General features: G+C 55.4%; 8 protein-coding genes and 1 non-coding gene across 9 annotated transcripts; 7 read left to right on the forward strand and 2 right to left on the reverse strand.

Annotated features, from left to right (window-relative positions):
• Positions 1 to 1,544: 1,544 nt before the first annotated feature.
• Positions 1,545 to 2,250, forward strand: DICSQDRAFT_167539 (uncharacterized protein; the record flags this gene model as incomplete). Its single annotated transcript, XM_007363131.1, has 2 exons — positions 1,545 to 1,707; positions 1,778 to 2,250. The coding sequence occupies 2 exons, from the start codon at positions 1,545 to 1,547 to the stop codon at positions 2,248 to 2,250; spliced, it is 636 nt and encodes a 211-aa protein (XP_007363193.1).
• Positions 2,251 to 2,609: 359 nt separating this feature from the next.
• Positions 2,610 to 3,839, forward strand: DICSQDRAFT_178819 (uncharacterized protein; the record flags this gene model as incomplete). The annotated part of the gene is made up of 4 exons (XM_007363132.1): positions 2,610 to 2,728; positions 2,787 to 3,219; positions 3,277 to 3,651; positions 3,736 to 3,839. 3 exons carry the CDS (start codon positions 2,610 to 2,612, stop codon positions 3,553 to 3,555), a joined length of 831 nt encoding a protein of 276 aa, XP_007363194.1. The 3' UTR covers positions 3,556 to 3,651; positions 3,736 to 3,839.
• A 73-nt stretch (positions 3,840 to 3,912) lies between these two features.
• On the forward strand, positions 3,913 to 4,769 carry DICSQDRAFT_167541 (uncharacterized protein; the record flags this gene model as incomplete). Its single annotated transcript, XM_007363133.1, has 5 exons — positions 3,913 to 4,021; positions 4,175 to 4,227; positions 4,292 to 4,600; positions 4,657 to 4,687; positions 4,747 to 4,769. 5 exons carry the CDS (start codon positions 3,913 to 3,915, stop codon positions 4,767 to 4,769), a joined length of 525 nt encoding a protein of 174 aa, XP_007363195.1.
• A 2,397-nt stretch (positions 4,770 to 7,166) lies between these two features.
• Positions 7,167 to 10,815, reverse strand: DICSQDRAFT_160146 (RCC1/BLIP-II; the record flags this gene model as incomplete). Its single annotated transcript, XM_007363134.1, has 9 exons — positions 10,507 to 10,815; positions 10,317 to 10,442; positions 10,221 to 10,264; positions 10,060 to 10,171; positions 9,450 to 10,005; positions 9,286 to 9,393; positions 8,751 to 9,236; positions 8,501 to 8,687; positions 7,167 to 7,285 (listed from the first exon to the last, which is right to left on the reverse strand). The coding sequence occupies exons 1-9, from the start codon at positions 10,749 to 10,751 to the stop codon at positions 7,167 to 7,169; spliced, it is 1,983 nt and encodes a 660-aa protein (XP_007363196.1). The 5' UTR covers positions 10,752 to 10,815.
• On the forward strand, positions 8,120 to 8,203 carry DICSQDRAFT_t44. Its single transcript has one exon. It is a non-coding gene; the product is annotated as a tRNA-Pro (tRNA).
• A 256-nt stretch (positions 10,816 to 11,071) lies between the features above and the next one.
• Positions 11,072 to 19,705, forward strand: DICSQDRAFT_145032 (atypical/PIKK/FRAP protein kinase; the record flags this gene model as incomplete). Its single annotated transcript, XM_007363135.1, has 26 exons — positions 11,072 to 11,185; positions 11,241 to 11,370; positions 11,422 to 11,963; positions 12,099 to 12,403; positions 12,483 to 12,676; positions 12,731 to 12,925; positions 12,982 to 13,182; positions 13,232 to 13,469; positions 13,523 to 14,204; positions 14,258 to 14,875; positions 14,928 to 15,028; positions 15,079 to 15,364; positions 15,414 to 16,159; positions 16,210 to 16,320; positions 16,371 to 16,548; positions 16,606 to 16,887; positions 16,942 to 17,295; positions 17,345 to 17,698; positions 17,749 to 17,886; positions 17,941 to 18,432; positions 18,483 to 18,761; positions 18,826 to 19,060; positions 19,231 to 19,326; positions 19,389 to 19,454; positions 19,530 to 19,635; positions 19,690 to 19,705. 26 exons carry the CDS (start codon positions 11,072 to 11,074, stop codon positions 19,703 to 19,705), a joined length of 7,059 nt encoding a protein of 2,352 aa, XP_007363197.1.
• A 420-nt stretch (positions 19,706 to 20,125) lies between these two features.
• DICSQDRAFT_145033 (RCC1/BLIP-II) lies at positions 20,126 to 22,559 on the forward strand (the record flags this gene model as incomplete). Its single annotated transcript, XM_007363136.1, has 13 exons — positions 20,126 to 20,186; positions 20,248 to 20,272; positions 20,408 to 20,464; positions 20,520 to 20,841; positions 20,901 to 21,036; positions 21,089 to 21,193; positions 21,255 to 21,336; positions 21,407 to 21,615; positions 21,683 to 21,731; positions 21,795 to 21,986; positions 22,046 to 22,202; positions 22,261 to 22,480; positions 22,540 to 22,559. The coding sequence occupies 13 exons, from the start codon at positions 20,126 to 20,128 to the stop codon at positions 22,557 to 22,559; spliced, it is 1,635 nt and encodes a 544-aa protein (XP_007363198.1).
• Positions 22,560 to 22,929: 370 nt separating this feature from the next.
• Positions 22,930 to 25,037, reverse strand: DICSQDRAFT_125356 (squalene synthase; the record flags this gene model as incomplete). Its single annotated transcript, XM_007363137.1, has 4 exons — positions 22,930 to 23,391; positions 23,486 to 24,095; positions 24,163 to 24,377; positions 24,798 to 25,037. The coding sequence occupies 4 exons, from the start codon at positions 25,035 to 25,037 to the stop codon at positions 22,930 to 22,932; spliced, it is 1,527 nt and encodes a 508-aa protein (XP_007363199.1).
• A 281-nt stretch (positions 25,038 to 25,318) lies between these two features.
• On the forward strand, positions 25,319 to 25,795 carry DICSQDRAFT_167545 (uncharacterized protein; the record flags this gene model as incomplete). The annotated part of the gene is made up of 2 exons (XM_007363138.1): positions 25,319 to 25,521; positions 25,729 to 25,795. 2 exons carry the CDS (start codon positions 25,319 to 25,321, stop codon positions 25,793 to 25,795), a joined length of 270 nt encoding a protein of 89 aa, XP_007363200.1.
• Positions 25,796 to 26,287: the final 492 nt, after the last annotated feature.

Below are 26,287 nucleotides of genomic sequence, written 5' to 3' on the forward strand. Positions count from 1 at the left end.
AAGCGCCCGTGTAAATTGCTCCGGGTGGACGGTCCAGGTCTTCCGAGATTGCCGATCCCCTTCATGGTGGCATACATCGACGGTCACTTAGGAGTTGAAGGAAGTGACTCGCGACCTACGTATTCTCCATCTTGCACATGACTGTACAAACACACATCTTGAGAGCGTCGACCACAGGAGCATAGCTCATGGAAGATGTGTTTGATCTGCTATCCGGAGACCCTCAGTGTACAGCGCGGCAGTGATCAACATCACTCGAAGAATGGGCGGAGAGGTTATGTGGAGCTACACCTCCAACGACCCCGAATCGCACTTTCCCCAGCTGGGACTCTCATAGGGACTGCGGCTAACTCGAACTGCGTAGCTTCAAAACGCGTTATCTCCAACGCCCCGCCTCATCCTCTTCCCCCGTGGTGACGCTCGCTATATTCGTATGGGTAGTAAGTATAGGCCAGATAAGCAGCATGTTGGTGCGTCCGTATTTATTTTGAATGGAAAATGAAACGACTGACTCAACAATCCGATTATGAGGTATACCAAGGGGGATGATATTGACACCGGCCCCAAGAGCTACAGCCCGGTTCCTGAATAGTCACAAGAACAGGTAATTATCGTTGCAAGCTCAAATGGGTTCACAAGATGACAAAAAGTGGCTGAAATATATGACGGCACGCACATATCCTCCCTAATTTATGGAGTTTCGAATCACCGGGATTGATCTGCATTTCTGCTTTATCTAGGCGGCTACTCGAGCAACAGCCGTGCAACAATTTGAGGTTCGACCTTCCACGTGCCGTCAACATCGAGAAGCTATCTTGCGGAAGAAAGAACAGATATAAGGTATACTCTGGTCAACGTCGTAAGTCCTCTTACGAACATCAATACATACATGATGAGGGAATGTCCAGACTTGGCCCGATGTAACGAGTGGTGACATACCACGCACTACAATCCGCTTTTCCCTCAAGAATCTAACATACTAGAGGCGGCCCGAACGAGTAAAGGCAAAGGCAAAAAGAGCAGCTACCCAAAGTAAATCTGTACGTGACTGCTGCGGATAGCCGGCTGCATATGAATGTAACTAATTTGCCTATTCCTATGCCACATGTACGTGTAGTCCACCACCAAACCATCCTTCAATATCCGGGAATTACCTGAGCGAGTAGGTTGGAGACCATGCACTCACGGAAGTACGAATGCGAGTATCACGAGAGGGCTCGAACGACTCCTCGCGAGGGATGAGACAGAGAGGACCTAGTAAAATAATGCTGCGACACTTTTAAACCATGGTGCGTCTGTTCATGTGAAACTACAATAGTACGCGCTTCGCCTTCGATCACTTCTCTGTTCGTGTCCTTCAAGGTCCAACAAGGTCCAACGCCATGCTATGGCTTGTCCGTTGCTTGCCCCGCGTCTTACACGTGATCGTGGCGACTACGTCAAGCGCCGGGTATCGCGCCTGGCGTTCGATTCCCCAACTCCTGTTTGATTCGCTTTCCCGCCCTATGGCATGCATCCATATATTGCATGTCCTGCCCTCCTTCATGAGCCTCGATCACAACCCAGCGGTTTCTCCCGATCTTCTGCTTTACGAAGACGCTGTGCGCAACGGGCTACGGACACGCGCGGAGCTTGTATTGGCAAACTTGAAGGAGGAGGGAGTACTTGACGACGAGCTGAGTGCGGAGGGTGGCAGCACAACGCTCGGTATGTTTTCCGAATAATTGTCGCTCGGATTCATGCTGAAACACGGGTGCGTGTCTACACATACACGTAGGCTGTGCAATTATCCTCTACCGCGCGGCCATCGAATCCACTACAAATCCTCCTGCCATTTCCCTTCCTTCCACCACAGGAAGACAGTCCATAACTCTTTCGCAAGAGAGTTGCCCCCGCGCCCTTCGTACCTTCATTTCAGTGTGGTCTCAGATCACCCCTGCTATCATCGCATTATCGTCTGAACACTTGGAAGACGTGCGCCGTCTCTTGTTCGGCATGCATCCGCTTTCGACCACTTGCGACCCCCATCTTGAGGCAATCGTTCGCATGTTAGAACTGGTTGCGTTCGTGCTTGGCACGTGGTGCATGCGTCGCGATCCACTCGCAGGCAGCCATGCATCGGCTCCTGTCGGCTCTCCAGCACCGGAGGTAGACGCCTCGGGATGCAAGGACGAACCTTCCTCCATGCCTCGCACGAAACGCCAGCTGAGCAAGAGCGAGAACGCGAGCCCTTCGACCGATCGTCCGTAGAAGCGCCCAAGAAAGGACCCAGCTTTCCGACAGGCAATCCTCGCGAATGGGAAGACGGACGACCCCCGTGAGATTCCCTTGGAAGCCTCCATGCCCCCGCGTTGATAATGATTCTGATGTCAGATCAATCCTCAGAAAAGTTACCAGCGGAGCTAGTGAGCAACTCGACAGCGAGGCCGCATGTCCAAGTCAAATGGTCGTCTGTGACTTCTTCGAATACGGGGGCTCGCACCCCTTTACCGCTGCCTCTGGGCAGGCGGCCAGTCATTTGGGCGGCTGTGAGTATCCCTGGCTTTGGCATGGACAGTACGTAACAATTTCATCAGAATCGAAACGAGCTATGCGCGGTGTTGCCTGAGATGGGGCAAGCTCAGAACAACATCGCCTTCGAGAACACCCAGACCCCGGTGCTGTTCATTGACGAGGCTTGCGATGAGTCAGACCGGTGGGACGGAGGAAAGACTATACATTTGACGATGTGCGTCCCTTTTTTTGTTTTCCTGTGACTCCGCTCTTCATGCGTGCCGCTGTCACAGGACGAGAAGATTCGAGTTCCAGGCATCTCCTGCACTTCTCCAGCTATCCCTTAGTCATGCTCTGCCGACACCGTCTCAGCCAATTGTAGATGTACCTCCAGAACGGGCAACCGATGCCCCAGAACTTGATCAGGACGTCGTCTATAAGGATGGGTTTTACGTCTACACAAACGAGGTGGACGAACCCGTCGCGCAACTCTCGTCGGCATCCAATGAGGAACATGCAAACAGCACAGCACTCTCCGATGTGTGTTCCCTTCTTTTGGAGAATGCGCCCACAGAGATTTGCGCGCTGATTCGCGCACGGGAATCCCGTGTTCCTGTCAATGTGATTTTGTCTCGCGGCGCCGGAATTGCGGCGTTTGCCTTCCCAGATGGTTGCGGATGCGCGTACCTTGGGTTCTTCTTTATCACCAAGATTGGTGTCACAAGGGTAAGCCCGCATCCACATGCACCGCGTGAGTAGGTGGCTGAGGTGAGCTGACGCCAGTCCCCATACTCGTTGGGCGCGAACGCCGAAGAGTCGTGCATCTATGGAACCATGTCGTTGACCTTGGATCTCGATTGGACGCCTGGTGGAGAGGATCCTGATGCACTTGTCGCCTCGAACTGCTTGCCGTGGTGGATGCAGGACCATTCCAAGGCGTCAGAGCACGATGTCGACCCCATGCGGTCGGAACCGGGGGAAACGATCTTGATTGACAACTCGGGCGTGCCGCTGCAGCACCCGTACACCCTCCTTCCACTCCACTTCCTTGCCCCCTCATGACGAATGGGCGGTGAAATCAAGGGATGGCACTGTGGGACGTGTGGAAGATTGAACGTCCAGCCCAATTTGTGTACCCAGCGGTGCGGGAGCTGCTCGGTGAGTTTACGTTTACCTTTTCGTGCTGTCTTGTTCCGCACTCTAGGGTATGTGAGAAGACGCTAACGAGCCCTTCGCCGATAGACGTTCAACCACATTCCTCCCGTTGCTGTCGAGCATGTTCGACCGTCTCGTGGCACAGATCCTATCACATTTCCGTGGAACAGGCACGCGGAATCGGTGAACTGTTCATCTCCAGACGCTCCCGATGGGCTGCTCAGATTCACATACAAACTCACGAAGGAAGCCTTTGTTCATCACATGTTCAGCCGCAACCACACAGCGGTGCAAGCGCAGCCGACACAGCTCTTCTTTGAGCTGCAAGTGGAGGTGGAGCTCGTAGCTGAACCCGTCGAGAAGGTCGGCAGAGGTGCGCCCTCGGTCGTTTATGCGGCAAGTTTTGGGGGTACCACAAAGAACACAAAACCAACGGACTTATGGTCTTCCGATGTACCGAGCTGTGTATCTTGCGCGCGAGGGTTGATGTTGCATCGTGGAAAGCTGGAGACATCTACGTCCGCAGTTGTGATCAACCGGCTTGTCATCTGGGCATGGCGAACTTCCGGGAACAGGAAGGTATGGTTTTCTCTGAGATACCTCGTTCGGCGCATGTAGTTATGACGCTGAAATATCTATGCAGGGGCTTACGCTTGATGCGGCACAGTCCCCAGTCGTTATCCTATGTCTTGGGGCGGATGTTGAGTTGACATTCTTTTGTCCGCGGGAGCCGGATGCTCGGCGCACTGCCCACAGGCACAAGGCCAAGTCCTCCAAGAAGGTAGTCGGTACGGGATACGAGATCGATGGGGACTATCAAGATGAGAAACATGCGACGCGTTCGGTCGCAAAGAAGCGGGCAACTGGGCGGAGAGGGCAACATGCTGAGGAGGCCCTAACGACCACCCTCGTGCATGGCGATTTGCTCGTCATGGAAGGTGTTGTATTCGAGGTCAGTTCCTGGGGGATCATATGCTTCCCGCTAACTGATCTGTCGGCACTCGGCAGTACACTTTGAAGAAAACTGGAATGAGCATATGTGAGTGGTCGAGTACGCTTTCCTCTTGTCAAAGCGATGAGCGTCGTCCGTCCCTGCAGTGTTGATCGGATCGCAACTTTAACCAAGAACAAGCCATTACTGGTATTACTACTCTTATATCGTGCTTTAGCTATAGATACAATTTCACAAACCATTATATGCTACAGGATGTTGAACCCAAGCGCACTCGAACAATCGTATCTTATCCATGCCACAAGACTTAAGAAGTACGGGAAATGCACCAGGATACTGGGCGCAGTCTTTGACAATCAGTGCCTGAGGACTCCAAGGATTGGCTGGAGGCTACCGCGCGTCACGTGGTGGATTTCAATCAGCACGATGTCAGCTAAGCTCAGCTCCCGATCCGAAAGGTATTTGAGTGGGTTGCCTATCATTCTCTCGTGTTCCTGTCGAAAGTCAAGTCATTCGAGTCATGCAAATTTTCGAGTTTCACACGGGCGGGGGACGCACCAAGAACCTGTTTACCTCTCGCGCGATCACAATTGCAAGCTGGCCCATAGTGGGCCGTGCATTATTCGCCCTAAGTATTGTTGCTTGGTGTCCCCAGTTCATGTGGTGGCCCCAGTTCATGTGGTGAGTAATCTGGTCCGGACATCTCAGCTCCGTTCCTCCTGGCTCTACAGATAACTCACCTGTATCCGTACAGACATCTTCTGACGTAGCGATATGAAGTCAGGGAAGGCGGGTCTACTGTGTCCGGGAAGATCACTGAGGTCTTCTCTCAATGCCTTGGCCAGATTGAAACCTCCGAATTGCAAAGGGGGAGACAGCTGAACACCCGGCGTCGTACCCGCCGTGTAAGGGGTTTGCTCGAGCAAATCGTAGCGTGGTGGGCTGTTAGAAGAGAATTCCTGCATCGAAGATGTCAGAATCGACAGGCAAACTCTGATTCTGCAGGGACACCACGGATGGCACCGGGTGGCACTTTGACTGATATGTGGTTTACGACAGGCGCCCTATTTCACTTTATCCTCGGGACGGTGATCTTCCTTCCTAGCAATTCTGATCGTTGTCATGGACTTTCCACCAACCTCCCAAATCTCATGGAGAAAAACATCATTGACAGGAGGAAGACTCACTGCTATCGGGGGTGGGAGGTCGTGCACGAAGCCGATGTTCGCCTCATAGAAACCCGGTGTCGCGATTGACGCTACGTCCTCCATGCCCCTAACGTTAGTTGTGGTACCAGCGACTCCGTTCCCCTGACCGCGAGACCGGTCTCGCTGAAGGTGGTGCTGATTGTATGGGCCAGCATTAAAAGCGTCAGGGTGTGGGAACATTTTGACGATAGGCCGCAGTTCTGAAAATCTGTCAGCAGGTAGCAGGAAATGCAGACAGACCGATCATGAACACATGCCAAATGAATCGAATGATAGTACGGTAGCTTGGAGGGAAGCACCTCTGAGGAACTAGATTGGAGAAGGGAAGACGAGGAAGAAGAGAACTTGAGTTGCGTTGATATAGCGGACGGCAAAGCGTGCGCTTCAGGAATCAGCTGTGCTCATCTGTTGCGCCCGACGTACGGACAGGTATGAAGAGGGTGCATTTCAAGGGAGTGATCCAAGCGCGGAAGTGGTCATCGCACGACCGACCAGTCGGGCACAGTGACTGCTGCAGCGGATCGTTTCAGTTTTATCGACATTCTTCCACATTCGGCTGACGGGGACACGCACGCAGGGGAACCGCCCTTCTGACCAGCACTACGGATGTCAAGCTTGCCTGGAGTTGCTTGTGGTCCGCTTTGAAAGGCCGAGGCACGCACACCATGAATAGGAATGATGGTTGACCTCGGCCACCGTGTGGCACCTCGGACAATATGTGAAACTCGTAGACAATGACCATAGAAGACGAACAGATGACAGCGGCCCCGCTGGCACAGATGCGACGACGTTCCGTCACATCCTGAGTGTGATATTGTAAAAGCGACAGACAAGCCCTAATTGACTGGGACATTGCATCCTGCGGTACACATACGTACTCACTTCCCCCTTATGATACCTAAATGCGGTGGTGAGTTTAGGGCATCTGACATACCAATCACTGGAGGCGAGGTGTGATCCTGGGTGGCCATGAAGGCGTTGATCTCATGGCAAGCTGTACTCAACAAGGTCCGAGTCGGCGCCCGGCAACTCAACGAAATCATCTGCAACCACCGAAGCGCGCTGGCATTGGCATTGACAGAGACACGCACGGAGACAGAGTGTCTTGACACTGTTGATCCGGATCGGCATTCGCACACTAAGCAAATCCCCTCACAGGGCAGTCGTTAGCATCCTCTTGTCCTCCGGAAGCGGCCATGTGCGTCAGATAACTCTACCGCTGAGTCATTATCGGGATACCACACAACCGCATCGCAGTATCTAGGATGTATCTGGATTTTGCAGTTCGAGGGAGCCAGCCCGACTGACACGATTGGCTTTCAAGGAATATGTCGCCCGAAGACAGTCGAGTCAGTCCGTCAATTCTCCGGATTCAGCTCGTTGTACAATCTTGAGAGCGACAACGGGCTTGGTGAGATCAAGTCTTCGGGGTAGTCGGGTACTGCCTCCAAGAATCGAGATGCTGGCCCAAGCATACCTGTATGAACAACAAAAAATACCATTGATATCGATAGGGACCACCGTGCGCGGTTCCATCGGGTTCCACTCAGTCCGAGTCATCAGTGTTCGCAGGTTGAAGCTGTGACTTACCGACAGTCGTACATGAATAGCGAGGCCTCGAAAACATCACAGATATGAGCGTAACGTCAGGCGAAGACTTGTTACGATATCGTCTCTATAGCAGCCGTGCCAACTTATCGTCACGACCAAAGGGCGAGGTTAACAAGCGGTGCTACCACACTGGTGGTACATTGGTCAGCCTGATCAATGTCTGCCGCGGAAGGGAGGGGGGAGATGGATTTCCGGTGGCATTCTCGAGAAGGGCCTGTGTCAAGACATGGCTATAAAAGTTGGAACATGGAGGACGCTGTGAGGAGTGGCACATCGGCACTATATCCTGACATGCGTTGACAAGCTGGCATCAAATGTTAGTCGCAAAGACGAGCAAGCACGGCGCTGTGCCACGCTAAGCTATGTAAAAGAAGATCAACAATGAGCTCGATCTTCGCGGCATGCGGGCACCGATGAACGACAACAGTACTGCCATACCATCATGTACTCAGGCAAGCCATCCGATGATCCATGCGACCACGTCAACGCTATGTCGAAGGTGGAGTCGGCGCCAACGGCGTACATAACATAAGAGAGGTAATCCGCTTGTTCAGGTGGTAAGCGAACGAGAAGCACAGACTATATGTTGAGAACACGATGTGACGATGAGGCGGAAACGATTCTTGAGATAAGTGATAGCAATAGTGGTGGCACGGAGATAGCTTGCTATGATGTTCTGACGCAGGAAGGGAGTCCATGCGGCCTGGTGGTCTAGTAGTATGATTCCTTCTTAGGGTTAAGAACCATCTGGAGGAGGTCCCGGGTTCAATTCCCGGTCAGGCCCTTTTTGCTTCTGTGCATTCTGTCCCATCATGAGCCCCAGTTAGGAGGGTGCGGTCAATCGAAGACTGTTGTTGCGCATTTCAGCTAGTGGCTGGCTTGGGTTGTAAATTGTCAGATCGATGTCATGCAATCTGTGTAGGCAGCGACAGACTGCGCTACAAGGTAACCCGTATTGTACAATTGCCATATAAGCACATACTGCGTCATGTACTTCGTCTCGTCCCTCCAATGCTCACACTTGGACTATCACAAGTAGAACTGTATCAGTTTCCCGCGGGTGGACCACCGCGATACATACCCCTCCCGGCAAAGCCAACCCTGAACGGATGCATACCCCTTCCTCGCCCAAAACCGATTGGCATGATGTGAGCCATCGTGTCACCAGGTGCTGGTGGCTCCTCCTGCTCCGCTCCACCTCCATCTTGGTTTGCAGGGAAGGCGTTAGTGACACGCTCCTCTTCTTCCTCTTCCTCTTCTTGGTCAGGCTGTGGTTTCGATACGGCATGTCAGCGAGAGAGACAATCCAGTGACAAGCATGGAGAACGTACATCAAGATCGATTACCAACGCCCCGGTGTGCCAGCCTAGCGCCGCGGCGGCGAAGCAGTACTTGACCCGCCCCCTCTTCTCCCCATGGTCGAACCGCACCTCTGTCGGCACCTGCACATCTGGAGGGGTGCGTATCAGACCGTACCTGGGGCGCACCGCCTGGTTGCGCGCCTGCTCGGACGGGAAGCCTCCCGGCTGGCCCACCTCGATTTCGAGGGGGTCCCCAAGACCGAGCGCGCCCTTGGAGAACTGGCCCCAGGTGAGGAGCTTGCCGGTCGCGGTGAGCGCGCCGTAATGGTAGTCGCCGAGGACGACAGAGATGACGGACCGATTCTGCAGCTCGGGGATGATGGTGGGGGCAAAGTCGTTGGTGAAGGGGTCTGGGTGAGGGACATGGGCGGATTGAGGGGGTATGCCTTTACCCATAAGCACGGCAGACGTTTTGCCAACGGAATACGCGAAGAATGTCTCGAAGGACGCTGAGATCTAAGCAAAAGAGTTAGTCGTGGGTGGGTGGGTGTCTCTTACGACGTACATGGGTAATTAGCATGCTGTCAGGAGGACTGTAGCTCGGACTGCTGTTATCGCTGGTTGTCGAAGCAAACTTGTTCTTGATCTGCTGTACGTCACTGAACAGTGGTAGCTATTCAGAATCACTCGCATGAGTGCCGAATCAGGTTACAACGTCAAGGCTCTTACGTATTCCCAGCGACCTTGTTGATATTCATCTTCCCCATATAGTTCGCCATAGCGCAAAACATGGCCCTTGTTGGTTAGCCCGATAATGTTGTTGTCCAGCGCTGCGATCTTCACCAACTTCGTTTCTTCGTCTAGTGTCTCTTGAGTGAGACCAGTATGTGGCAGTGCCGGAAGGCTCCCGGATGGGATTGGGGGAAGTCTGACTGGGTCGGCTCCGTGCAACACCCACCAGTAGCATGGGACGACGTTCGGTTCCGCTTCTGTGGGTCGCGCCTTTGCGGCGGCCTTGAGCTCCTCGTTGTCCAACTTATCCAACTCTTCTGCCTTCTGGTCAATGATTTCCTTCAATCTTCCGCCATTGGGCCAATAAACGAGGACGTCGCCCGACTGGGTGAGAAGAGAAGAGAAGGACCATCCGCTCTCGACTTGGATTGGGGTGGTTTCGGGGCTAGACTTGTCGACGAGGGCTGAGCTGAGACGGAACGGGCGGCCCCATGAAACGAAGGTCCAAATTTGAGACGCGGCATCGATCGCGGTGGTATGGAGACGTCCGCAGCTGGCGATCGATGTGAGCCACAAAATTGGACGCGTGTAGGAGGGGTGTGATTACCTGAGACTGCGGAACTTCATTGGCAACTTCAGCCGCACAGGGCGCTCGGCTTTCTTGCAGGGGTCAGAGAATCCATCGCTGCGCAGCGCAATACTAGTTCCGTCCAGCATACCTGCTTAAAAGTGAGGCGTGATCATCTAAAGGACTTCGTTCGGGCTCACCCCACACATAAATGTCTCCACGGGAGTCTATAGCATGGAAGGACCTAAACATAAGTGGTGGTGAGAGAAACTCGCCTCGAAGATACATGCACATACATTCCGCCCGCAACGAGAGAGACGATCTTCGCACCAGGAATGTTAAGACGGACTGGGTAGGGAACACCGTCGCGGACGCCGGATCGCGGTGGATCTTCAATACCAAGACGACCTGCACTCTTCTCCCTGGAAGATAAGTTAAAGCAATTGACGGCTGTAATGAACGATTTCAGGTAGCCATAGAACGTACCCCCAGACGTACACGGCCGGATTGCTGAGGCGCTTGTAAAGGAACTTCCACCCGCTGTGGCGAGCAGTGTCGGCCCCCGAGAAATTGAAGTCTTGTCCAATTCTCTGGTGCCACAACGCCTCGTCATTCACAAGAGAATTGAAGAAGCGGTTGATAGCCCCAAAGTTCAGGAGGTCGCGGACAGGAAGGTAGGCGAAGATGTCGTCTACAAAGAGTTCTACGGGGAGATCGGCGATTCCAGGCATCTTGATACGGAGGAGGAAGGAGAAACAGTAAAGAGGAAGCTATCTGGTATGCTCGTAGCTCTAGGAGCAGCTGAGGGAGTCATTGCAGGAATGAGTGGCCTGCGGCGTAGTTGGCCTAGCTCGGAGCTATGCACAGCAATCCAATCTAATCTCCCTTGCAAAGCTAATCTAAGATGGCACGTGGTGTCTAAACAAGCGCGGTCCCGGAAAGCAGCACTGGCTCAGGTAGGCTGAGCTCGTCCGACTTGTACGCAGTTTCCTTCCCCTCTTCCCTTCCTCGTTCCCAATATCTCCCAGGTCAGCGCTGCGAGGAGCGCATCATGGCGTCTGCGGCGCCCTCGACACAAAATGATTTCCTCGAGGATATCTTCCAAGGCCTGAGGAGCAAAAGCCCTGAAGTCCGCGCACAGTCTGCTCTGGACTTGCAGCGCTATGTATGTTTCCTAGGGCCTGATTGCACTCGGACCTGCGTCCTCTGACTACGAGCAGATCTCTAGCACGATTCCAGAGCTCTCATCTGACGCAGCCGCAAAGCTTTGGGAGGAAACGATCAACAAGATTTCTCATCTCGTCCATAGTCAGACGCTGAATGAGAAGTTGGGAGGCATCTTGGCCATAGGTGTGTGTGGTCGTATATGAGCCCGTTTACCACTACCGAGCAACCATGCAGATCATTTACTACGTGTTGAGGCCGAGATTGAATCCAAGAGTAACCTCTTCCGACTCTACAACTATGTCAAGGCTCTCCTGCCTGACAGCGACACCAACGTCATGCTCGCTGCGTCGAAGACGCTTGGGCACATTGCAGCAATCAGTGGCCCCGCATTCGGTGGCGACTACTTCATGGATTTTGAGGTGCAGGCCGCTGTCGCATTGCTCCAGTCAGACAAGCAAGAGTACGCAAGGCACGCCGGGGTGCTCATCTTGAAGGAGCTCGCTCGCAACAGCCCGGCCTATTTCCATCCACACATTGGCCTTGTCTTCGACAAGCTTCTTGTGGCCCTCCGAGACCACCGAAACGTTGTGCGAGAGAGCGCAGCAGAACTTCTGGCAGCGTGCTTGGAGATCATCTCTCAGCGAGAGCGGGGGGCGAGGAGTCCGTTCTTGCTCAAGATCTTGCAAGACGCGCAGATGGGGTTGAAGATGTCGCAAGTCGAGGCTATTCACGGATCTCTCATGACATATCGCGAGTTACTGCTACACGGCGGCATGGTACGTGCTCTTATTTGGATCCCGAGTATCGCAGCGATGCGGTGTGTCGCGCTCGCGTGGAACATCGTCTCCTGTCCTTACTGCTCCAAATTCACCCACTCCTTTTCGGCTCTGATTTATTGTGCAATTGTACAGTTCATGAAGGAGAACTTTCTCGATGCCGCGGAACAAATACTGTCATTCAAGACTCACAAGGAATTGACAATCCGCAAGATGGTCATCACGCTAATACCTACCCTCGCGGTTTACGACACTCAAACGTTCTCGGAGCACTTCTTGCACAAGGCCATGGCGCACCTCCTCACCCAGCTGGATAAGAAAGACGAGCGCGTAGTGGCTTTTATTGCCATCGGACACGTCGCGACAGCCGTGGGCAGCGATATGAAGCCTTTCCTGGAGTCGATCATGATGCACGTGAAAATAGGCTTGCAGTCAAGAGGGTGAGTGCATCTCTTCTCGCTGCTAATGCAACATTAGATAACTGGCGTGTCTTACTTGCAACAATATTTCGATCTGCAGAAAAAAGAACTCGCTGTCAGAGGAGCCCATCTTCCAATGCGTTGGCATGCTTGCGCAAGCTGTCGGCCCTAATTTGACGAAGCTCCTTCATGACCAACTGGATCTCATGTTCGGGTGCGGTCTTAGCGAGCCGCTACGCCAAGCTTTGGTCGCTATTGCCACCCACATCCCACCTCTATTGAAGACCATTCAGGGTAAGCTGTGCACCAGACATCGCTTCTGACAACGTGTATAACTTTACTTGATAGACCGATTACTTGATCTTCTGTCAATGGTCCTTTGTGGACAGTCCTACCGACCGCTAGGTGCCCCGCCGTCATTACTCCGAGGCGATTCTGGGACTGCGAACACGGAGTCCATACCAATTGATGTCGCCAATAGCACGAAGAGTCCTGAGCTGATCACGCTGGCCCTGACGACTCTGCACACATTCGACTTTAGTGGTGAGTGCAGTGTCCCGCAATAGTGATGTAGCCAATGGGCTGACGATAGCTGGTAGGCCACGTACTGAACGAATTTGTCCACGATTGTGCACTACCATACTTGGACCAGGACCATCCCGAGGTCAGGCGGGCTGCAGCGCTGACGTGCTGTCGCCTATTTGTGCGGGACCCGATTTGCTACCAGGCTAGCAACCACTCTATCGAGATAATTAGCGACGTTATCGACAAGCTTCTGACCGTCGCGATTGCCGATCCTGGTATGGCTCCTGCCATAGCCAAGAAACGAGTACTGATCTCCGTTGACAGACGCCAGCATCCGACAAACGGTCCTTTCTTCCCTGCACGAACGCTTCGACAAGCATCTCGCCCAGGCAGAGAATGTGCGGTCGCTGTTCATCGCCGTCAATGACGAAGTGTTCGAGAATCGTGTCACCGCCGTCGCACTGATTGGTCGTCTGGCCATGCACAACCCGGCCTATGTCATGCCCTCCTTACGGAAAACTTTGATACAGCTCTTGACTGAGCTCGAGTACTCCGGTGTCACGTACGTCGTCGGTCTTCTATCTGTGCACTTTCATTGAACATCGCTCCCGACAGGCGCAACCGGGAAGAGTGCACTCGTCTCCTCACCTTGCTCGTCAACGCAACCCAGCGTCTCATCAAGCCGTACTCCATTCCCATGCTTAAGGTCCTGCTTTCGAAGGCTAATGACCCCAACCCCACGGTCTCCGCGAACATACTCATGTGCTTGGGCGAGCTCGCCTGTGTTGGCGGAGAGGACGTCATGCCGCACGTACCTGACCTCATGCAGGTCATCATCTTCAAGCTCGCGGACCCGTCCTTGCAGAAGCGCGACGCCGCTCTCCACACTCTCGGACAGCTCTGCTCCAGCACGGGTTACGTGGTCCAACCCCTGGTCGAGTACCCTCAACTCCTCCAGATTCTCAGTAGGATTCTCCGTACCGAACTCAGCCAGGCTGTCAGGCGCGAAGTAATCAAAGTCCTTGGTATTCTTGGTGCCCTCGATCCCTACAGGCGCAAGATCAAGCCCGAGGACGAGGCTGCAAACGAAGTATCGTCGAATCTAGTTAGCGCACCGTCGCGAAATCTTACCGGGGCGTCGACGGCTTCGGACGACTACTACCAGACTGTGTCTATCAACGCCCTGCTGAATATCCTCAAGGACCAGTCGTTGAGCAACCACCACCACAAAGTCATCGAGGCCATCATGTCGATTTTCAAGACTCAAGGGCTCAAGTGCGTGACGTTCCTTCCTCAGGTGAGTGACGTCCGATGCATGCCACTTGGTTTCGCTCAATAGGCTGGACCCAGATTATTCCAGCGTTTGCCGCAGTGGCAAGGACTGCGTCTTCTCGCGTTCAAGTCTTCCATCTGGAGCAGCTCGCGATCCTGGTTGGTATCATCAAGCAGCATGTCCGCAACCACACGACAGAGATTTTCAAGCTCGTACAAGATCTCTGGGACAACGTTCTATTACAGCTGCCGCTCATGTCGCTCGTGGAGGCCCTAGGCAAGGCGCTCGACGCGGAATTCAAGCCGTTTATTCCGATGATCCTCCCTCCGATTCTCAAGGTGTTCGAGGGCGAACTCAACGAGAAGACCAGCAATACGCAGATGAAGATATTTGACGTCTTCCTCACGTTCGGCGCGAACATCGAGGAGTTCCTTCAGCTCGTCATTCCTCTCATCGTCAAGACGTACGAGCGCCCGGACGCGACCACGGCGCTTCGAAAGAAGGCGATCCATACGATTGAAGGCCTCACGAGGCGCGTGAACTTCTCGGATCATGCGTCGAGGATCATCCACCCGTTGGTTCGTGTGCTGAACACCGCGAATAACGAGATACGCCAGGCAGCCATGGATGCGTTGTGCGCGCTGATGATCCAGCTCGGCTCGGACTTCGCCATCTTTCACCCGACGATTCGCAAGGTACGCTTCTAGTAGATCAGCTGTATACGAACGTTTACTAATCGTAACTCAGACCATCTTGCGCCACCGTATCTCGCATCACAGGTACGAGAATCTCATCGACAAACTCCTCAAGGGCGAACGGCTTCCACAGGAGACTTCTGTCCTCGACCTGTGAGTTCACATCATATCCAGCATGCAGCACCTGTTTGATTGCGACTCAGTGCTGGTGACAGCAACAAGTCTGCGGATTTCCAGGCACCTGCTGAGGCCACCAAGATGGCCGTTAACCAGCAGCACTTAAAGCAAGCTTGGGATGTCTCGCAAATCACAACGAAGGACGACTGGCTAGACTGGATCCAGAAGCTCTCTGTCGAGTTCATGCGCGAGTCACCTTCCCATGCTTTGCGTGCGTGCATGAGCTTGGTGGATGTGCACCAGCCACTCGCGAGGGAACTGTTCAATGCCGCCTTCGTGTCTTGTTGGGGAGAGCTGTATGACCAGTACCAGGCATGGTTTGAGATTTACTGCTTATCCTCGTTCTGACATGGTCTTGTAGGAGGATCTTGTCCGCTCCATCGAGTTTGCGATTACTTCCAGCAACGCGCCTGCAGAGCTGGTCCACAGGTTGCTTAACCTGGCCGAGTTCATGGAGCATGAAGAGAAGCCCCTTCCAATCGAGAATCGCACACTCGGCGAGTACGCGATGAAGTTTCACGCCTACGCAAAAGCTCTCCACTACAAGGAGCTCGAATTCTTCACCGAGACATCTCCGACGATCATCGAGGCGCTCATTAGTATCAACTCGAGGCTGCAACAGCATGATGCAGCCTGGGGCACTCTACTCATCGCGCGCGAACAATATGATACGACCAAGCACGAGGAATGGTACGAGCGGCTCGGTCGCTGGCAGGAGGCTCTCCAGACGTACGAGAAGCGCGCGCTAGAAGATCCTGGCGCTCCAGACATTGCCATTGGTCGCATGAAGTGCTTGCACGCGCTTGGCGAATGGGATCAGCTCGCGAAGCAGGTCGACGAGAATTGGACGACTTCGAGCTTAGAAGAGCGTAGAGAGATTGCACCAATGGCTGCTGCCGCCGCCTGGGCATTGAATGACTGGGAGTCGATGGATGACTATATCCAGACAATGAAGCCTGACTCTGCCGACCGACCGTTCTATCGCGCGATCCTCGCTGTCCACCAGAACCAGTTCCCGAAGGCAATGCAGCAGATCGCGAAAGCAAGGGATCTACTCGACCCTGAGCTCACGTCTCTGGTGGGTGAGAGCTATGGTCGATCCTACAAGTACGTTTGTCCTTGGCGTCAGCCCTGGCCCGCCGCTCAACCTATTGTAGCACAATGGTCCGAGCACAGATGCTCTCGGAGCTCGAGGAGATCGTCAATTACAAGCAACACGCTGATCAGCCGGATCGTCAAGCTGGCATGCGGAAGACATGGATGAAGAGGTGAAGTTATCCGGGGACTGTATATGCGCAGTCCTGACACCTTCAATTAGGTTGCAAGGATGTCAACCCGACGTCGAAGTATGGCAGCGCATTCTGCAAGTGCGCGCGCTGGTGCTTTCTCCTGAAGATGATCCTGTCATGTGGATCAAATTCGCCAACCTGTGCCGCAAATCGGAGCGCATGTTCCTTGCCGAGAAGACGATCAATTCTTTGCTATGGCCCGATAGGGTGAGTTCGTCTGGTAATTTGATGTTTCGCATTCGCTTACGCATAGACTCCCTGCAGCATCATCAGCCCCCTGGCTACCGCGAGCAGCAGTATTCAAAAGCGCCTCCTATGGTCATCTACGCCCATCTCAAGTGCAACTGGGCGAAGGGCGAGAAAGAGGACACGCTCCACTACCTGCGCGACTTCTCGGCGAAGCTGGCTCGTGACATCCAGAGTGGAACGACACCCCGCGCTGAGCCAGTCGGCAACAGCAAGTTGGAGGAGCTGTCTCGTCTGCTGGCCCGTTGCTACTTCAAGCTCGGCGAATGGCAATTCGCGCTCAAGGAGGAGTGGGATGCAGTACGTTACCCCTAAACCATCGTGAATTTCGTCATTGACGTCAGGAAATTCAAGCGTAACATCAAGGACATTCTCCAGTCGTACTATCTAGCAACGCACTACGATCCTGCATGGTACAAGGCGTGGCACACCTGGGCGCTGGCCAACTTTGAGGTCGTCAGCTTCTTGGAGAACCAGCAGTACAATAAGATTGGCGAGGTTCCTAGCAACGAGCTTGCAGCCCACATCGTATCCGCCGTCACCGGTTTCTTCCGCTCAATCTCTCTGAGAAATGAGAACGCCTTACAAGACACTCTCCGTCTGCTCACGCTGTGGTTCAAGTACGGTGCTCATGATGATGTCAGCCACGCTATGAGCGCTGGATTCACCGATGTTGAGGTCGACACATGGCTCGAAGTCATTCCTCAGGTATGGGACATCACCTCATCTCTCCAACGACGTATTCACACTCTTCTAGATCATCGCCCGTATCCAGACGCCGAGCAACAACATCCGCCGCAACATCAACAACCTTCTTACCGAAGTTGGCAAGCATCACCCGCAAGCGCTCGTCTACCCTTTGACGGTCGCTTCAAAGTCCTCGAGTGCAGTTCGGAAGAAAGCCGCTCTCAACATTATGGACCGAATGAGGGAGCACAGTCCAATCATTGTCGAACAGGCTCTCCTTATCAGCCATGAGCTCATACGAGTCGCCATTCTCTGGCACGAGTTGTGGCACGAAGGTCTGGAAGAGGCTTCCCGCTTGTACTTCACCGACCACAATCCTATGGGCATGATCGCCTTCTTGGAGCCCCTTCACGACATGCTCGAGGTATGTCATATCACTGGTTTGCGCTGCAAGGTGCTGAACGTTTGCCTCAGAATCCGAAGACCGCTCGCGAGATATCGTTCGCTCAAGTGTTCGGTCGCGACCTTCATGAAGCCCGCGAGGCTTGCAGACGGTACACCATCTATGGCGAAAAGCGTGACCTAGAGAAGGCTTGGGAGATCTATTACGGAGTAAGTCCTTCCTGACGTTTGACAGGCCCGCGAACTAAACAATGGCGCGTTCAGGTGTTCAAGAAGATCGAGAAGCAGCTACCGCAGCTGACGACGCTTGATCTGCAATATGTCTCGCCCGAGCTTCTCAAGGCGAGGAACCTCGAGCTAGCTGTGCCTGGTACCTACCAGAGCGGCAAGCCGGTCATCAAGATCCAGAGCTTCGCGCCGAAGCTCACTGTTATCTCCTCGAAGCAACGGCCGCGTCGGCTAGGGATCAAGGGAAGCGATGGGAAGGACTACCAATTCGTCCTCAAGGGTCACGAAGATCTGCGGCAAGATGAGCGTGTCATGCAGCTCTTCAGTTTGGTCAACGGCCTTCTGTCAGTGGACACCGACTGTTTCAAGAGACGTCTACACATCCAACGCTTCCCTGTGATTCCGCTTGCGCCCAACGCAGGTCTTCTGGGATGGGTGAAGGACAGCGATACTCTACACGTGCTCGTTCGGGACTACCGGGAGTCGAGAAAAGTATTGCTAAATATCGAGTATCGACTAATGCTGCAGGTACGTCGACGCGAGCGCTGCCAATTTTATCAATTGACACGGTTCATCAGATGGCACCGGACTATGAGAACCTCATCTTGCTGCAGAAGATCGAGGTATTCGAATACGCGCTCGAGAACACCACCGGTCAAGATCTCTATAGAGTCCTCTGGCTCAAGAGCGTCAACTCAGAACATTGGCTGGAGCGCCGTGCGACATATACTCGGTCACTCGCCGTCAACAGCATGGTCGGCCATATCCTCGGTCTCGGCGACCGTCACCCATCCAACCTCATGCTGGAGCGTAACACCGGCAAGGTGGTGCATATCGACTTCGGTGACTGCTTCGAAGTACGTCATTGACATGCCGTCAAATATTGCATAAGATTCTGTTCGTTGACACGCAGCACGCTAGGTGGCCATGCACCGCGAGAAATTCCCCGAGAAGATACCCTTCCGATTGACCCGGATGCTCACCCATGCAATGGAAGTGAGCGGTATCGAAGGAAGCTTCAGAAACACATGCGAGATCAGCATGAAGGTCCTACGAGAGAACAAGGAATCCCTAATGGCGGTACTCGAGGCCTTCGTCTACGACCCGTTGATCAATTGGCGATTGATGCAACCTGATGTCGAACGTCGAGCAGAAGGTACGCACACCATCATACATCTCATCGATGCGCGTCATACCCCATCCGCGGTTCCCTCGTTCGAACCTCTACATTCTATTGGCCCAGCCATACACATTGTTCATGTTCCTGTCTCCGTTGTGGCCCGATCCACGCCGCTGGGTCCTTACGTGTACACCCCCATATTTTAGGTGACAGCGGCCGCGCGGCGGACCTGGTTCGCGCTGCTGCGTATCCCACCGCGCCGATCCGCAAATTGAAAGCGGACGAGAACGACATTCTGAACGGTACGTTCCGAGATTTGCGCGCGATTGCGTTTGTGAGACTGACGAGATGCTATGCCATACAGAGGCGCAAGAAGTCCGGAACGAACGTGCACTGTTCGTGTACAGACGCGTCCAAGATAAGCTCACAGGTACGTCATTGTCCGCACGCCTGTGTTTCTCTGTTCATAAAGTTGATGTGTTGCGCCTCGCGCTGGTGCTTGTAGGACGAGACTTCAACCCAGAGGAGGTGCTCACCGTGCCTGCTCAGGTGGACAAGCTGATTCTGCAGGCGACATCGTTGGAAAACTTATGCCAATGCTTCTCCGGATGGTATGTTCATATTAGCGTATTCGCAATAGGCAGAGCTAACCATTGTGTCTGCAGGTGTGCTTTCTGGTGATTGTCGAGGGTCTTTGGATTTCTATCGCATGCTTTCAATGTACTACTGTATACCTGCATGGTCTATCGCTGTCTAGTCTCTATAATAGATTGTATAACAGTTCTTTCCTCACGTTCTTTGATCTTCGCGTCCCCCGAGATACTATCCTTGCGCACAATTAGCTGGACTCGCGGTCGCGCGCTTGGACTACGAAGCGTACAGGGGCAGGTAGAGAACATCTTCGCATGATACGCCTAGTCCGAGCGACCCTGCGCGGCTTCTCGTATAACACCGAGCCCAAACGGAGGTGGACGGTGGGAGGATGGCAGTGGGGAACCCGGGATGGGCGGGTAGCGAGAGGGCGCGACCGCCGCCTGTCACACGGTCGTCGAGGCGTCCCAGTTGCTCGCTCGTCTCACACCAACTTTAGGCGGTGCAACGATGTCCAGTTCTTCCACTCCCGCCGCCACCAGCTCCCAGCCTGAACAGCAGTGGGGAAGAGGTAGTTGTTTCCCTTCTGTGTCACCGTAACGTTCGCTCAATCGTCGTTTGCGCTCCTGAAGTGTTGCTATGTGGAGGTACTGACTGGTGAGTACCACCCCCGTGATTCGCTCTTGGCCTGTGCCTGTGGCTGCGCCCCCCGCCCCGCGTGGTCATGATCGTGGAGCCGGAAGTGGCCCATGGCAGAGTTCTGCAGCTGAGCGTAGCTGACGGTGGACACAGGACGCGACTGGGCAAGAAAGACAAAGGAGGGAAGAAGAACCAGGAGGACGGTACCAGGTGTGTTCTCAAAATCAATGTGGTCTTACCCCTGATGCCCAACGCGCCTTCACAGCACTGATCTACCCGAGCCCCACATCCTCCGCTCGCTGAGTAACGTCCAGGCCGTTTCCATCCACACATCATGCGCTGGCTGCCACTGTGTCGTCCTAGACGTCGACGGCGTCGCGTGGATGTTTGGGCGCAATGACAAGTCGTGCATGGGTGTCACTGGAGTGGATGCGATTTCGGAGAACGAGCCAAGGCGGTTGACCGCGCAGGAGCTAGGTGCACCGAAAGGTACGCGTTTCGTGCACGCGGCGTGTGGACGAAACCATACTTTACTCGTGGGAAGCGATGGGCAACTGTGGTCGGCTGGGCAGAACCACGCAGGACAGGTATGTCTATTCAGTTGCGGGAAAATTGTATTTGACCATGAAACGTGTAATGCGCATAGTGCGGCCACCCCGCATGTCCGGAGATCCCGTCCTTCAAGCTCGTTAATGGGCCCAAGTTGAGTGGCCAGAAGGAGAAGGTAGTCATAGCTGCGGCTGGCATCACCTTCTCCCTAGTCCTCACCGACAGTGGGAAAGGTCGGCAAGTTTTGTCCGATTTTGCTGAACCGTTCTAAGCGTTGGTACGCAGTGTTCGCATTCGGAAGCGAGGAGAAGGGCCAACTAGGTAATGGTCGAGCAGGCGAGCGCATAGTGTCCGCAGGAAAGTCTGCTTTCGACTTCGAAGAGGAGCCAAGTAAGTTTCTATCCCTGATCCTCCATCCCCGGCATCTTATACATAATCTCACGTCATTCAGTTCTCGTCAGGGGGCTTGCCGAGCGAAAGATCGTCCAGATTGCCTGCGGCCCCCAACACGCGATCGCGCTCGACAGTGACGGGTACGCGGACCGCTCATGCTTTCCTTCAAAAGTACTTCCTTGTACTGACGCTGAACCCTCGGATGAGCAGCCGCGTGTTTGTCTGGGGCTACAATGGCTACTGCCGCCTTGGTCTGGGGAACCAAGTCGACGCTCTCGTGCCCAAACAAGTGCCTCAGTTCGCTGGTCCGAACGAACTCACTATGGGTGCCTACGTCGTGGCCGGGCCATCAAATTCGGTCGTGATCGACAAGCAGGGCATGTACTGGATGGCCGGGAAGTGGAAGAACACCGGTGATGGTGCGTGTGCGATCCGGTCATGATGCGCGTTCGCAGGGTCCGTTCTGACGCTCCATTCATGGTGTAGGTTCGGGCGGACAGCCGTTCTCGACCTTCAAATTCATACAGGACATCATGTGAATAAACGCTTTCACACTATCCTTGTCTGAATGGTTTGCTGACTGGATGGTTACTCATAGGGGGTGCAAGATTATCCATGCCGCGTGCGGCGGTGTGACGCACTGGGCTCTCGCCCAGGAGGACGACGGTGTGATGACTATCGCCTTTGGCCAAGGCGCGCTCAACAGCGAGCTCGGGCATGGCCCCGACCAGCCCAAGAGTGCGACTAAGCCCATCCAAAACAAGCCTCTCGCTGGCATCGATGTCATTCAGTGCGCCCATGATGATCCTTCTCTTGGGAATGCAATATTAACGATGATGTTCAATTCAGAGTAGCGGCAGGGCAGAACACGACGTTCCTCTTAGCACGCCCGAACGAGAAGTTCTCCGAACTGCCCCGTCATCCGTTCGACGTGAACCCGCCGGACATCTGCGTAGTCTGCGACCAGGACAACGGCGAGGACGACTCTCCGCTCGAGTGCGACAAGGTCAGTTGCATTGCTCGCCTGTGACACTCGGTACCGTGACAACGCGTTTGCTCTGCAGTGCGATTACCCCTACCACTTGAAGTGTCTGGACCCGCCGCTGGACGCGGTGCCCGACGGTGAGTGGTTCTGCCCCGAGTGCAAGGCGGAGCCCGGGGCACCCGTCTCGACAGACGGCGTGCGAAGGAAGCCGAAGGTCAAGAAGGCCGCGGCCCTCGACGAAGACGTCGACGGGTCGCCCAAGCCTGGCCAGAAGCGCAAGGCCGCATCACAGTCTAGCGGTACGTCGTCCGGCCCTTCCTCGCGCACTGTTACGCACCCTAAAGCATCCCACACGCAGCTCCGAAGCGCAAGAAGTAGCCTGCATACAAGGCGCGGGCCCGCGGGGCGTTACGCCCGCCATACGTCCACTTTCACCCTGGGTCTTTTTTTTCATCTCATGTTCCTCCCTCGTATATAGTACACGGCTTTCTTGGATGGATGTAATACTCTCACCACTCACCCCCTCCCCTCAACGGTATGGGAACACGCGGGACTATGTAGTCGTCACCCCTTTAATATATCAGCACTGTATTATACGGGTATCTCCCACATAGACAAAAACCGGACAGATCGTCCGCGGCCCCGGCGGGGTAATGCGCGCCACGTATTCGTAGCCGTCGCACATACCGTAAGTATACGGCGCACGCTGTAGTAGCGTCTACAGACCAAAAACATACCGCAGCCCCGTCTACTGGAAGTACGTGAGCAGCACCCACGCGAACCCAAGCGTGATCGCAAGGACGACGAGGAACCCGCCCGCGACGTACAGCAGCAGCGCGACGGTGCTCAGCTCCTCCTGCGCAGGCTTGCGGTCCTCCAGCAGCCCGTTCGCGCCCTTCCCGTTCGCGGCCGCCGCGCGCTCGCGGTACTCGAGCATGCGCTTCTCCTTCGCGAGCGCCTGGTCGCGCGCCTCGGCGGCCTGGACGACGCGCGTGCGGACGTCGCGCGGGTCGTACTGCACGCCGCCGGAGACCTGCTGGAGGCGGACGAAGGAGGGGTAGTGGCGCTCGCACCACTGCTCGATGCGGCCGCAGGCGACGGAGAGCCGGAGGAAGGAGGGGTCGTCGGGAAGCGCGCGGGCGTGGATGCGGCGCGCGTAGTCGCGGAAGATGTACGCGACGTCGCGCGGGTTCGTGGACTTCATGATCAGCTGTTGTGCGATGGCGCATGCGGTCAGCGAAGAACATCGGGAGGCGAGAGAGAGAGAGACGTAGAGAGAAGTATAGGGGGAGGGGAAAACGCACCGAGGCGGCCTCGGCCTTGCGGATCTTGATGTGCCGCTGGAACATGTCGTAGTTCATGAAGCACAGGCTGAGGGTCGCCATGGCCATCGTCTGGGGGATCGCGCAAAAGCAGAAGATGGACTGCTTCGTGAGCAGGCGCAGGTAGTCGAGCGCGTCCGTCGCGTGGCCGAGCACGTCGACGACCATCCCGCTGAGCACCCACAGCGCCTGCTTCTCGTTGCCGGGCGTGTAGAGCTCCGTGATGTCCGCGAAGCCGCCTGCGCGCCCGACCGCCTTGCCGTAGAGCGCGGCGCCCCAGACCTCGCGCGGCCAGAAGAAGCGGCGCTCCTCGGCGTCCTCGCGGAAGTCGCGGATGATGTTCGTCTTCTGGAGGAGGAGGCCCATGGCGTTGGTGAGCTCGAGCTGGTCGCCGAGCCACGCGGCCTCCTTGCCGGACGCGGCCCAGAAGCGGGTGAGGCCCTCGCCGACGAGGCCGGCGACGTAGTGGCAGTAGAGGTTGTACTCGTCGACGGTCTCGATGTAGAGCTCGTCGGTCGCCGCGGCCTTGTGCGCGTAGTCGGCCATGCCGTACTGCATCTTTTCGGTGACGTCGAGGATGATCTCCCGATAGCTGTTGGAGGTGTCAGTCAGGGTGTGTGTGCGGGCGGGAGAGGAGGTGGAAAGAGCGCAGCGCTTACCGTGGGTCTAGGCGGTTGAGCTCCTCGCTCACGACGGTCCATTCGACCAGCAGCTGCCGGTCCTTTTCGTTGGGGCCGCACTCGTCGAACGTCCAGTCGGGCTTGACGGCGAGTTTGTGGAATTGTCGGAGCAGCGGCTGTTTTTTCTCGTCGGGGATCGTCATGTCGTCTTCGATCGTGTCCAGTCCTCGTAGCACCAGGTAGAATAAGCAGATCTGGGCGAAGACGGACGGTCAGCGTTGGTGTGAATGCTCGCATTTCCATATGCCGTAGCGTGTCCCCGACAGACTTGCACCAGTGCACGACGTCCTTAGCACATGTGACGTAAGGTTTGCGGGGATAGGGCGCACGCGCGCTGAAAAGGCTGCTACAAGTCGTAACGAATGCGGCCGTCGGACTGCGGGCTTTGAATGCGTGTATCGACGTCGGGTGCACGTCGGACCCGCAGATACGCAGTGGTGGAGCGAGCTCACGAACGCTGGCCTTCGCTTCACGCGAGCGACGGGCTAGCCACACCTTCCAGAAGCGGAAACGCGCACGAGCCGTTTCCTCCGCGCACAAATCCGGGCAGACGTATTTGTGCGAGAGAGAGACGCGCCCGGGGGCAGATAAAGATATACAAAAGCACTACTGACCACTCTCGCAAGGTCCCCTTCGACCTCCTTGATGACGCCCGAGAAACTGCGGCTGGTGAGGTCGAGGAAGTGCCAGCAGCGGCGCATGGTTGGGCGGTCCCATCCTGAGGTGGCATGCTCGGAGGGCTGGCTGATGTCGCGTTTGGGCTCGTGCCAGAGCTTGTATTGGAGGAGAACGCGGAACTCGAAGGGGTGGGTGAGGAGCAGGGCGAGCATGGACGATGCCGTGTTGCGGGACATTATGAGCGTGAAGGGGAGAGTAGAATAAAGATACAGCTGTTGGCGTGAGGAGGCTGGCGGAGGAGAGGTGGGAGGACGAGAGAGAGGTGCGGGGGACGAGGAGGTAGAGACGCGGGGAGAGTGCGGAGGATGAGTGTGTCTGCCTGCCTGTCTGTGCCTTTGCCGCGTCGGTGGCCGCGACGGTCGTACCACCACTGTTTCTCCACCCACGTGACCCGGCCCGTGATCATCCCTTGCGCTTCCGGCCGCGCCTGCGCTTGCTCCTCCTTCTCTTCCCCGCCATGGACCTCGACGTCTCATTGACCCCGCCCCTGCGCATCCACACCATCCGCGTCCAGCAGATCTCCTCCGAGGTCGCACAAAAGAGGCTCGACAGCTTTCTCCACCGCTTCCGCACCCGCAGTCTAGCCAAAAACAGCGGGGAGACCACCACCTCTGTCCAGCTGCAAAAGCTCGCGGACGCCCTGAACGAGGAGCATACCCAGTCCGGCTGAGGTCCGTGTGCTGTTCTCGCATGCACTCGGCATTCTGGGCCGACTTTCTGACTTGATTTCAAGGCCATGCACGACTCTGAGGCGCTCGGCTCCATGGAGAACATCCGCCCGCCGTTCCCTCCCCTCATTCTACCGAGATTCTCCCTCTTGACGAAGGTTTTCGAGCCTAGCTGCTCACGAAAATCGGCATCTCGTAGCATCTGCCAAGTGACGGACAGCAGGCTTGCTCGCGCCGAGTGCTCGCATACGTGGGGCACGCTGTAGCGTCTCGTCCCGTATGCTCCAGGAGATCCCCCTTGTAGCCAGACGTCCACTCTTATCGGTAGTAGAGCGTATCAGACACGGTTCAGGCCGACATGCTTCGCAAACAAGCTCGCTGCTCCCAGAGGCAAGCGCGACCGGCGCGCACGGAGAGGTGCGTCTCCGCGTTCCTCTCGGCAGCCGCCTCTGTCCAGCCGCATGCAGACGAACGTCTCAAGCCACCGCAGAGGGCCTGGCAGGAGCCAACTACGAGTCAAGCGGAGCATGATCTCGCGCAATCCCCCATCTGTGCCGGACCAGCATCATTCCGTGGCCCGAGTCTCTCGCAAGCCGGGAAATACGCTCCCGCCAGGACGCAGAGTCTAAAGCGCATGGCGCAACGCGCAGTCTGCGTTACCCGCTCGGGCCAGCACGGAGGTGTACGTCAGGAAGCAACGGGGAGGAGGTACCATCCGCTCTGCCTCCACGTTATCGGTCGACTGTGACGACGGTGCT

Source organism: Dichomitus squalens, assembly GCF_000275845.1.
Source record: "Dichomitus squalens LYAD-421 SS1 unplaced genomic scaffold DICSQscaffold_5, whole genome shotgun sequence".
In the NCBI taxonomy this organism is placed as follows: Eukaryota; Fungi; Basidiomycota; class Agaricomycetes; order Polyporales; family Polyporaceae; genus Dichomitus; species Dichomitus squalens.